The sequence below is a fragment of the Callorhinchus milii genome, unplaced genomic scaffold (assembly GCF_018977255.1).
Source record: "Callorhinchus milii isolate IMCB2004 unplaced genomic scaffold, IMCB_Cmil_1.0 Scaffold7, whole genome shotgun sequence".
Classification (NCBI taxonomy): Eukaryota; Metazoa; Chordata; class Chondrichthyes; order Chimaeriformes; family Callorhinchidae; genus Callorhinchus; species Callorhinchus milii.
In genome coordinates this window covers 20,257,618-20,269,918 of record NW_024704748.1, presented here as the reverse complement: position 1 = coordinate 20,269,918, position 12,301 = coordinate 20,257,618, and the positions used below count along the sequence as shown (strand labels likewise).

At 43.7% G+C, this 12,301-nt stretch overlaps 1 protein-coding gene across 5 annotated transcripts in view; it reads left to right on the top strand.

Moving 5' to 3' along the window:
- Window positions 1–407: 407 nt before the first annotated feature.
- LOC103180617 (exocyst complex component 6) overlaps window positions 408–12,301 on the top strand; it is an 81,686-nt gene continuing 69,792 nt past the window's right edge. For 2 of the 5 annotated variants that reach the window (XM_007896579.2, XM_007896571.2), the window contains exon 1: window positions 409–1,496. In XM_007896579.2, the coding sequence (XP_007894770.2) occupies window positions 1,369–1,496 (128 nt within the window). In that variant the 5' untranslated portion in view covers window positions 409–1,368. Of the gene's footprint in view, window positions 1,497–5,040; window positions 5,275–12,301 lie in introns of those variants that run through there. The other 3 variants (XM_042336690.1, XM_042336689.1, XM_042336691.1) reach the window with 2 other exon arrangements.

Here is a 12,301-nt window from a genome sequence, read left to right as displayed (position 1 = left end):
TGTGGGCGGATCTAATGTTATGATTTGGTAATTGCTATCTAGCTAAAATGAATTAAATGCATACCCAATAATAATCACCATCATTTGAGCCATTGGTGTTAACATATTAATTGCCCTTTTAAATCTTTTTGGAAAAAGTCTTTAATCACATTAAAATTACTCTCAAATGAATGTTAAAGTTTCATTACAACAAAGCGATAATATATTAAACATTACTAATGAATTCTTTAGTGTTTTAAAACATAAAATATCTTAAGCAGTAATTTGATGATTTATTTTAAAATATAATTGTTTCTTTTCAGATTTTGCAATCAATACTAATATGTTCTACTAAGTTCACCAAGGGTTAGCAATTGCATTCTAACATTCTATGTATTTTCTGAAGTTGGCTGGTTTTGGAGAATCTCACAAGATTTGTTGTGGGAAAAAATAAATCTGACAAGGCCTACTTAAACCATGGTTTAGTCGTGGTAAATGAAAACATGATCTCTTCCTTTTATTATTAGCGAAGACAAAAGAGGATGCGACCTCTCAACTTTCATGCAGGGGATGTGATGACTGGGGAAGTGAGGCTGCTGATAAATTACATAACATTTGTGGGGAAGGACACAGTGGCTAAATTAATCTCAACTGATATCAACACTGGCATTATGACAAATTATCAGGGGTAAATTGTGCATACACGTTTCACATCTTGGCATTAAACTGCTGACTTTAGTCTTTCACTCCTTTGGCATACCGATCAAAATATGCCCACAAGAATTTGCCGGGCAACGTGTTCGTGAAATCGCGTGCGTTCCTTGAGCGACAACTAGCAGGATGTCTCCAAAAGTTTTGAAACCTGTGGTTAATTGTCTGGTTCAACAAAGCAACTGCCGGGATACATCGACTTCTGGAATTGTCTGTTATAGTGGATAATTGCCAAGACATCAGAGATTTGGTAATGCACTTCATTAATCAGTTTACTGTTCCATAAAACGATTAATATAGGATTGGCTTTTTTTTCTTCCCAACAAACTTGTGGCCATTATTAGGGAGTGTGAGGAGTGAGTCAGATGTCCAGTGTAATACTATTTGAGCTGTGTTTTAAATAACCACAGTGCTATAAATAAACGGGACATGTTGTCAGTCACACTTTCCACACCCCACAGGCAAACCTGTAGCTGCAGATCTAAGCCTAATCTGATCGAAAATGGAAATGGTGTTATCCATCTCAACATTTTCTGAGTTGAAAGATGAGGTTTGCACTAAAGGTCTCTGAGATCACGGGGTGAACGCTCGAGTTGGCTTTGTTGTTGTCCTTTCTGCTGCTGAGCAGTAACGCTGAGTAAGAAGGTTCTGCCCTTTGTAAAATCTGGGAGTGTTAAGATGATGGCCCAGGCAATCAAGTCGGTTCCTTTGCCCGTTTCTGGGGAGGAAAATCGAGAAAGTCAAATTTATGAAAATGTTTTTGCTGAGATTGAATCGCTGGAATTGCCTCTTGGTTCAAGTTTATCGTAAGTCTAATCCCTACTTGGAGAGATTGGTATGTGTGCTGTTACATAAATTACTAACGTTTTCTTCTGATTGGGTCACGACGTGGTGGTGGTGGTGGTGGTTTTAATTGACACGATATTTATATTTCGTATTTGTGAGTGCTATCTCGAACCATACACTGCAACAGTTGTATTTACAATGCTTTGAGAACTGTCCAACTTCAGCAGTCACCAGAGTTGTGTTGCATAATCCCTTAATTGGCTTACAATTGTGAGTTAAACAGAAAACGCTTTATATATTTTAAATACTCTTCTCAAGATTGCAACAAACATTCCAGTCTCAATGTACCGTAAATTGTTTTTAAAGAGATATTCAATGTAAACGTGTTTGACTAACTAATGGTAGAAAAGTTTAACTGCTATCGTGTGGGGTTGCCAGCCTCAAGAGCTTTTCCGAGTTGGTGATCACTGTGTGTCCTGGTGCACAGAAGCCTTTTCATTCTCAAGAGTATGTTTTGTGTTAATGCTCGAAGCTCATTGACTGGTCTGTTAGAATTTGTTTGACCACTTTCAGTCTGGTTCTTTGATTGCTGGCAGTTTTGTTAATAAAAGCTGAATAATGTGAACGTAAAAAAAAACCCCGACCAATGTAAGCATCTGAATGAATGTATGCAGCAGCAACATTTAAGGCATTTAACATATATATTAACCAAACAGACTTGGCTTGATGAGTAACTGTACTGCACACATTTACACATAAAACTGCTCACAACACAATCACACTTCAACAGCAGCTTGCATTTATATAGAGCCCTTCATGCAGGGTAGTGACATTTCTATGGATGTTAATTGAGATTGCAGTTTTTGAAGCTGTAATGTTAGACCAAAGCTCATTTTTGTGTCTGTATATGGTCATTTATTGTTCATCTTAATTAATTTATAAAGCTGTCAGAATATACTAGTATAGCCACTAGTTATATATTAACTAATGTGTATTGATTTAATTTAGTAGCCCATGAATGTTTCTCAAATCTCAGTATATACTGAGTATATACTGGTGAAATTCTGTTTTAGCCAACAAAATGTACAAAATGGCATGCTGACTGACATCAACAACTTGCATTTATATAGCGCCCTTCACTCGGGGTAGTATCTCGCAGTGCTTAACTATAGAGGAGCCTAATGCAGAGCTGGGGGAGAAAGGTGGAGGTGACTGTAAGCATGGTCGAAGAGGAAAGTCTACAAAGAGGGGAAGGAGGGGGCAAGGTGGAGGGATTGAGAAAGAGATTTCCAAAGCTTGGGGGCGTTGAAGCTGAAAGCATGGCTGCTGATGGGGGAGCGGAGGGGATGAGCAGGAGCCCAGAGCCAGCCGAGCGGAGGCAGCAGGTAGTAGAGTGGGGAGAAAGCAGGTTGGAAAGGTAAGGTGCCAGGGTGTGAAAGGATTTGTAGACATGAGAGTATTTTAATAATCCTTGGATTTAGTCTCGCACTTTTCACATCATCTAGATGTCTCAAAGTGCTTCACAGAATATACTGTAAAGTGAATTGACTTTATATTTGTGGACGAAATGCAGCAGCCAATTGCGCACAGCAGTGCCCCACAGTCGTGGATTGACGTGACCAATTTACATATTATTTTTTTTTCTTGAGGGATTATTATTATCTTGACCTGCATGTGTGTTATGGTGCATTGGGAAATAAGACATTAAATTATAGTGTTAGGTCACCATTGTGCAAGCTGGAGGAAGTGGATATACTTGGTTGCTTGTTACATCTTTCTCTTGAGGTACAGAGAATCTCGCCTTTTGAGTCTGTGTCTGGAGGTAGCTCGAGCACCTTTTTCCTTGGAGCAAAACAATACCTGTCAGTAGCAGCCCTAAGGTAAACACATAAACTTGTTGATGCTAAACAATTTTTTCTTTCCTAAATTTGACACAACAACCCCATGGCAACTGTGAATAAGGTATGGGAGTCCAGCTTGTTTATATCCTTAGATTGCACAAGACTTGAAATAACAATAACATTTACTGAAATAATAACCGTATCAAAAAAATAACATTACCACTCAATAGTTAGCCTGGCTCATTTAGGAGCACTCTCACCTCCTTTGGATGAGGCATTAAACTAAGGTCCTGACAAACAGAAGGGTTTGAGGATTAGGGTTTGTCTGCGAGGACATAACCCTCGTTCTAAGGTGGAACGTTTCGGTCTAATTCAGTTAATGGGGGTGGGAGCAGGTCTAATCTCGCTCACCAATAAAAAAAATTAAAAACTAAGGTCCCAATGTTTTTTTAAAAAAATCTCTTGGCACATTTTGAAGAGTTTTGTCTGGTGTCCTGGTCAATAAGCCAATTGCCTTTTTAAATGGCCATTTGTGGCTGTTTGTGGAACATTGATGTGCACAAATTGTCTGTGTTCACCTACAAAATAGTCACTACCCTTTACAGTAAAATCCTGTGAAACACTTTCTCCTCTTAACAAATAACGGTACATTTTAGAGACTGAATAGGAGCCCAATCCAATGTCTGAAATGTCTTTGTGTGTGTGTGTGGGGGGGGGGGGTCTTGACACCTGCAGAAACCCACCACCGTGTTTAGGAGTATCCAAACCCCAAACTGACAATTCCATGCACGGGTTCAATTCCGAGCAGGGCAAAGTGTTGGGCAGGTTTTCCTTCGTCAACACCACCTCCATTTGCCTGGCAGTAAGTAGGCACCCGGTTGTTAGTTGATCAGCAGATGGCTTTGCCGGGGGTAATAATTCCTTCAAAAAATAATAATAATAACTTGGCCATTCAACCCAATCCAACGACTGCTGGTGGGGACGCTGCCGCGCGCGACTTGGCTGCCGCCTTCCGCCCACAAAATATAGTCAGTGGCGCTGGACGGTAAGCGATACGCCGCGTATCACTTCCAGGCGTACTCGAAGACCTTATAGCAAGGAGGAGGATGAGGAGGATGATGATGATGATGATATTATCCCACCTGCTGCACATGGTGGGGGAGTGGCGGTGCAACGCGACGACTGAAAATGCTGCTGCAGTGTGTGCGAGAGTGACATCAGGCTCTGAGCCAACAACAACAGGTGTGTGTGTGTGTGTGTGTGTGCGGGAGGAGCAATGGTAACGGGGAGGTCGGGTCCTGTTGAGGGGGTTAACGGGACAGTACAGTATAGATGAAGCAGCTCTGATTTTTTTTTTCATTTGGACCCCCTGTTGTTTTGCCGGCGGTGGGGGCGGGGAATCGCCCCGAATTGGCTTTGCTCTGCGGGAGCGCGCGGGCGGGCGGGCGGGTTGGGCGGGTTGGTTGGGCGGCTGTCGGGGACGCGCTGCCCGCGCAGGGAAGTGACTGACTGACTGACTGACAGACCGACGGACGGCGGTGAGAGAGGAATTAAAGTGGGAAGGAACCGAACCGCGGAGCTTCTTATTCCCCTCCCACCCCCACCCGCCATTTTTTTAAAAAAAACCGTCATTAACAAAAGGGCAGCGCTGAGTGACGGTCCCCCCCACCCCACCCACCCCCCGCTGTAGGGGTTTCCGCTTTCACCCAGAGCCGAGGGGGGGCTGGAGGGAGGGAGGGAGGGAGGAGGACGGAATGAGTCGGTCGGTGTCAGGCCGCCGCCCTCGTCACTGCCGCCGCCATCGCCACCGCTGACGTGCCCCCCCCCCCCCACCCCCGGGGGCCTGAGCCGGCGACAAGATGGCAGACCCGCCGAGCCTGGACACGGTGACCGAGCACGAGAGGATCCTACAGGAGATCGAAAGCACCGACGCGGCCTGTGTGGGCCCGACCCTCAGGTAAAGGCGCAGCCGAGCCCGGCCTTTGCCCTCAGCCCACCCCCCGCCCTCTCCCTCTCTCTCCCCGTCAGTAACGGCCTCTTGTGCTCCCCGAGCGGCCGATCCATCGCGTCTGTTGGTGTTCCGACTGTTTCATTCCCTCCCGAGCGGTGAGCGGCGGTGGTTGGTTCCTGGGGCCGGACAGGGCCGAGCGGCGCCCGATACTCTTTTATGTTTTTGGAAAGTGACACTTGACTGTGGGCGGGAGCTGCGGGGGGGGGGGGGGTGCGGGGGGGGGGGGGCTGAGGGGGCGGTGCGGGGGGTGGGGGAGGTGCGGGGTGGGGGGGAGGTGCGGGGTGGGGGGGCGGAGTGGGGGGGGGAGTTGAGGGGGGCGGTGCGGGGGGGGGGGAGCTGAGTGGGGGTGGGGGGGAGCTGAGTGGAGGTGCGGGGTGGGGGGGGGGAACTGAGGGGGTGTTGCGGGAGGGGGGGAGCTGAGGGGGCGGTGCGGGGGGGGGGGGGGGGTGGGGGGGGAGCTGAGGGGGTGTTGCGGGAGGGGCGGGAGCTGAGTGGAGGTGCGGGGCTCCGCGTTTTACTGTTATTTCAGTGCCTGAAGGACGTTGGTGGGCAGCTGCTTGTGCTCACGTGATTGCAGCCATCAGCCACTGTGCATTAGAATAATAATAATAATAATCCTTGCATTTGATATAGCGTTTTTCACGTCGGGAGGACGTCCCAAAGCGCTTCACAGAACACACTGTAAAGTGAATTGACTGTATATTTGTGGGCGAACGCGGCAGCCAATTGCGCACAGCAATGTCCCGCAAACAGTCGTAGATTGAAAATGACCAATTTATTATTGTTTTCGGTTTTTGGAGGGATTATTATTAGGCTCTGTGTGGAGTAAGGAAACTTGCCCAAGGTTTCGCCCTCTGCCTGGAATTGAACTCAGGTGTCTCGCTTGCAAAGCGAGTGCACTAACCACTGAGCTACAGGACTCCACATTACACCATCACACACCCAGTGCTCCCCCGTCCCACGCCCAGTGCTCCCCCGTCCCACGCCCAGTGCTCCCCCATCCCATGCCCAGTGCTTCAACGACAATATAACATTTATATAGCGCCCTTCACGCAGGGTTGGCGTCCCGGAGTGTTTGACAGTGGCAGAGTCTGACCCCCGAGCCTGGGGGAGGAGGGAGGTGACCATAAGCATGATCAAAACGAAGATCTTTAGGCGTGATTTGAAAGTAGGGAGGGGGTAAGGAGGAGAGATTAAGGGAAGGATTTCCAATGCTTCCGGGCGAAGTGGCTGGAAGCAAGGCCGCTGATGGTCATGAGTGCTAGTCCATTACATGCCCATGTGGCTGGAGGTGCTGCCTGTGTACGTGGGGTGTGCAGAGCCCTTGTTTGTGTGTTACAAGCCAAGTGTATTTCAGTGTGACATTACATGCGATGTGTAGCGTATGTGAATTACAGTGTAGCTTGTATTGCAGATTGCTGCAGTGCTGCAAAGTACAGTTTGACATTGGGCATTGCATAGCCAGTTACTACAATTTACTATACATTAAACACCTAATGAGAGCAATTTTATTCTGAGGGCTGTTTTTATAATAATAAAAAATAAATAAAATAATAATAATTTGGCGACTCAATCCACGATTGTTTGTGGGTCACTGCTGTATGCAATTGGTTGCCGTGTTTCACCCACAAAAATATACAGTATATACTGTTAAGCGCTTTGAGACGTCTTGACGATGTGAAAAGGCGCTATATCAAATGCAAGGATTATTGTTTATGATACTTGCGTTTCATGGTAATTCACAACAAATACCAGCTGTCAAAATAAACTTGCACCATGAACTGATAATTCCCAATAAATAACACGATCCGTATATATATGTATGCATGCATATCATACATCACTTTCATTTGTGATTATTTGCAGATCCAGTTCAGTGAAAATAAAGGCAAGGCACTTGAAATAAAAATAGTATGTGTTTACCATGGATGTGTTTACCAGGGTGGAACTTGATGAAGTTAGAGGGTGGGAGGGGTTGAAGGAGACCAAAGAGTGTCAGTTGACCGGGACCAAGCAATGTGTGGCAATAAACCAAGTGAACAGGATGCTACATTGCAAATTAAACAGAACAGGAAGTATGTATACAAATTAGAATGTACATTGAGTTTCACATACAGTAACCACTAATACATTAGCTGTTTAACAGTAATTACCGAGAAGTGCTTTGAGATGCTTTGAAGTAGTAAAGTACTATCAAAAGCAAGGATTGTTGCATCTTCCGAAAGTATCTTATTATTATTTACCTCTTAACAGTACTGAGCAAGTGAGCAGATGTATGTTGAAATAGTTTTATCCTGACCATATATAATTAATTGATGATGCATTTGGAATATTCATTGTAGCTTTAGGGACCATGCCCTCAAAACGGTAATGATGATTTGGAGAGGCCTCAGAGAAGACAATAAAGATGATTTGGGGACTTGGAGCAACAAAGAGTGGAAAGAATTTTGCCATTTAATGTTAAACTATTGCCATGACAAAATTCAGGTCTTTAAGATCTCATGGATAATGTAGATATGAGGAGCTTTCTTAGATTTTTGGTCAAATTTGATTTGGTCAAATCAAGTATGAGATGCAAAATTAATGAGCCCCAAGCAAGGCTTAATATGAAGAATATAAAAAATTTAATTGCAATCAAATAACAGTTTGGGTATTAGAAAAGTTGCCTGCAGTGGTTTCCCAATTTTCATCTCTTTGTATGTTTGACCTCCTTTCTATAGACCAATATTTTGTGCTTATTCATATTTAAACCAAATTCCAGAAATGAAATGGCAGTTTTCTTTCCTGTTTTATTATTTAATCTACAGGCACATTAAAAGGGATCCAAAATGTCTTTCACAAGAATGCAGATTACTTCATTTAAACCTTTCTCATCACCACCCATCAAATGCATGATTTTTAAAAAAATGGGAAATGTGAACAGTAGCATTCTTTTGAGTGCTTTCTAAAAAGCTATACAAATGGGCAATAAGGTGACTGATGTGGCTATCATTAATGTTGACTGATTAGTTATGGTTTAAACTTATTTTCAAAATTTCTCAATTTTCTTGCTATGACTTGATGGAATCTGAAAACCGTTGTGCAAGTGAAAGATGTGCACGAGCAATCTCTTGCATTTCAAACCCTTGCATGAGTTCAGATTTTTAAAGGTTGTCTGAAGTGGAATGAAATTAAGATCTTTTTCTTGTTACTCTTGTTGTTCCCTAAACTGTCTTTATAATATATAATCAGGCACAGCTGCCAGGAAGGAGTATTCTTTGCCAATAGTGGAAAAAAACAGGAAGTAGGAAGTCTTTGCAAATCTGTGGTTGCTGATTATCTGCTTCAATTTCTATGTAAAAGGATGTCCATTAAGTAGTATCAGTGTTGTACAGAGGTTTGGTTGTGCCCAGAAACGGCAGGAGTGTTGCTGCAATGGAGTATTGACCCTAGCTATAGGAAGCAATGTTAACTGACGAGCTGTACTCAGCCCTTTCCTTATACAAACCGGATACTAGGAGTGAGAATAATTCACAGGAATTGACCATACAGGAAAATGAATCAAGAAAGATGAACTGAAAAACATGGATTGATGACTTTTATTGCTCATTCTACTTGTGATGGTTCACAGTGTTTTATCTTGATTTTTCCATAGTGAGCAACCATATGATAACTTTGAATGCAGGATTAATAATAATAATAATCCTTGCATTTGATATAGCGCTTTTCACGTTGGGAGGACGTCCCAAAGCGCTTCACAGCATATACTGTACAGTGAATTGACTGTATATTTGTGGGCGAACGCGGCAGCCAATTGCGCACAGCAATGTCCCACAAACAGTCGTAGATTGAAAATGACCAATTTATTATTGTTTTTGGTTTTGGAGGGATTATTATTAGGCTCTGTGTGGAGTAAGGAAACTTGCCCAAGGTTTCGTCCTCTGCCTGGAATTGAACTCAGGTCTCTCGCTTGCAAAGCGAGTGCTCTAACCACTGAGCTACAGGACTCCACGTAGTATTCCATCGCTAATCCAAACTAGTTGAAACTGAATCAGTCTGAAGAGGTGGTTTCTTTTAATTCATGATTTGTAGAAAGTAAAGGGCAGGAATAAAGATCTAGAGTGGAATCACAACAACTTGCATTTATATAGCACCCTTAATGAGGGTAGCGTCCTGGAGCCCTTGACAGTGGTGGAGTCTGACCCGGAATAGAAGTATAATGTCACTCACTCTACAGCTTCACAATAGTCTAAGCGTAGTCTTAACTTTACTAAGTTAAGAGACGAGTTCTTCATCTAGTGAAGGCAGCATTGAGACCCAAAACATATCAAGGAGCAGAAAAATTAAGGTTTCAGTTAGTACTGTCCTAAAAAAAATTGTTTTGCCTCCTACAACTGTTGTAACCGGAAGTTTAAAGCTGCTTGTAGAGCCTTTGTTCTATGGTACTGTATTTATCGATTGCTTCATCCCATCCATTTTCTAAATCTTACATAACACATGTCCCTAACAGCAAGGTGAAAAAATACCAGGACTTTGGCACTTCTGTGAAACTAGTTACCATGACTATGTTTACAGTGCAGCCAGTATTATTATGGTTAGATTTGTTTTATAGTCACTGCATTGATTTATATGATGAATTTGTGATGCAAGAATAATTCTGGGTGTCTAATTGCAATTTTATTTTGGCATGAAACTGGACTAAAGCTTCTTGCTAAATATGAATATTTTACTAAATATATTTATCCTGTGCACAGTTTCAGTGCAGTGTAACCATATTGAAGATGATGAAGTTCTGCTTAACCATTCTCCCCTACCTACCCGCCCGTACCCTCCGTTCCTCTGGCTCCAGTCTGCTCCACATCCCCCGCCCCAACCGCCCTACTATCGGTGGCCGGGCCTTCAGCCTCTCAGCCCCTAGGCTCTGGAACTCTATCCCCCAGTGCCTTCGCCGCTTCCTCCCTTTCCTCCTTCAAGGCCGGTCTCAGGACCTTTCTCTTTGACCGTGCCTTCAGCTCTCCTCTCGACTCTCTACCCCCTCCTCGCTCCCTCCCTTCCCTCCCCTCACCCTGACCATTTCCACCTTGCTCGGGTCCTGACCCAACTGTACAGCGCCTTGGGACGTCCTCCCGACGTGAAAGGCGCTCAATAAATGGAATCTTGTTGTTGTTGTTGTTGCTTTATATAGCCAGGATTATAAGTAACCATGAAAAGAAAGAAATTCTCTCATTAATTAAGGCCATTTGGGTAATCTATACTAATAAAGATGTAATATCTGTGTATTTGCTAAGAACTCAATAAATGATTGACATGGAGACATGATTTATACCTCATAGGAAAGGTCTTGCATATGGGTATGTCATGGGCATATTTATTTTCTCCTATCGATGATGAGCTATGACCTAAGCAAGCTCATCATACATGTATCCCAGTTTCGCTTAAGGTGTAACATAGTCCTGCAGTTACACCTGGTGACTGCGCCAACTCCATCATGCGTCACAGAGCCCATGGGCACGTACGCACTCAGATGAAGCCAAGTGGTGGGAACAATATGGCGGTGGTGAGGTGGAAGTTGCTTCGAGCGGTGTTACCATTCGGCTGCTTTTCCTGCTGCTCCTGGACGGCTCCGGGCTGGGTGCAGCCATGTCGGAGTTGGGGTGATGGTTGGCTTGGTAAGGCTGCGGTGTTTACGGCTTCCTCCGCACCGCGGCCTAGCAACAACTACCCCTGGTGAAGCCTGGGGCTCAAGTTGGGGCTTCACCCGGACTGGGGTTTAGCCCTTCCCCGTCTGGAGTTTAGCCCCTCTCCCTCCCTTTATGTATATAATTCCAATGGATCCAGCAGATGGCCAAATTGAGATCCCTGAGGGTTCTGGGATCGTTATATAAGATATAGCAGAGCTCAAAACCAAAGTTTTCCCCAACCTTAGCCATGACCACACAAATCTATATTCCATATTGGATCCTTTGCTCTGGAACTCTATCCCCCAGTGCCTTCGCCGCCTCCTCCCTTTCCTCCTTCAAGGCCGGTCTCAAGACCTTTCTCTTTGACCGAGCCTTCAGCTCCCCTCTCGACTCTCTACTCCCTCCTCGCTCCCTCCCTTCCCTCCCCTCACCCTGACCATTTCCCCACTGCTCGGGTCCTGACCCAACTGTACAGCGCCTTGGGACGTTCTCCCGACGTGAAAGGCGCTCTTTAAATGGAATCTTGTTGTTGCTTTGGTTGCAAGTGTAGCTGCAATGGGTCAATACAACTAGATAAAGATGGATCTGAACATATTTTTCTGCCTGTTTTGGAAACTAGATGATGTTTACAGACAGAAAATGCAGTAGTAATTTGTCACAAATGATACTTAAATAAGTTTCTTACACATGGTTAATAACTCTTCTTGTAAAGTTAGTTGCAGCAACTATGGTAGTAATTGAAGCAGTGAATTTAAAAACTACCTAGTAAAATGTATTTGTAATGAAGATTGTCTTGGGTAGTTATAAAACAATGGTGCACTGACCATCTAATGAATCCTACAGTTTGTGTTGAGGGATAGCTGAGTCGCAATAAGATGTTTTTATGCAGTTAAAATTATCTGCACTCAAATTGGTGATGAATGCTAATTTCACAGCTTCTTAAAAAATCAATAGTTTGTAAATATTTCTAGGAGCATGACATTTGGTTCTTCAAGCCTGTTTTACTGTTTTATTCGATAATGGATTTTAAAAAAATCTAATTTGCTTACCTTTCCTCCATATTCATGTACTTTCCAGGTATCCATCTCCTTTTTAAATATTCAATCAGTTCTGTAACTATGGCTCAGTGTAATCCACATATTCACTGTCCTTTGATTTCACGTATGATCACCTTAGTTCTAATTTTAAAATTGTTTTGGATCCCTCTACCAGAGATTACTTATCTAACTTGTGAATTCTGTTTTTTAAAACTTATTTAACTTGTGAATTCTGTTTTTTTAAAAACTTAATCAGATCACTCATTAACCCTTAAT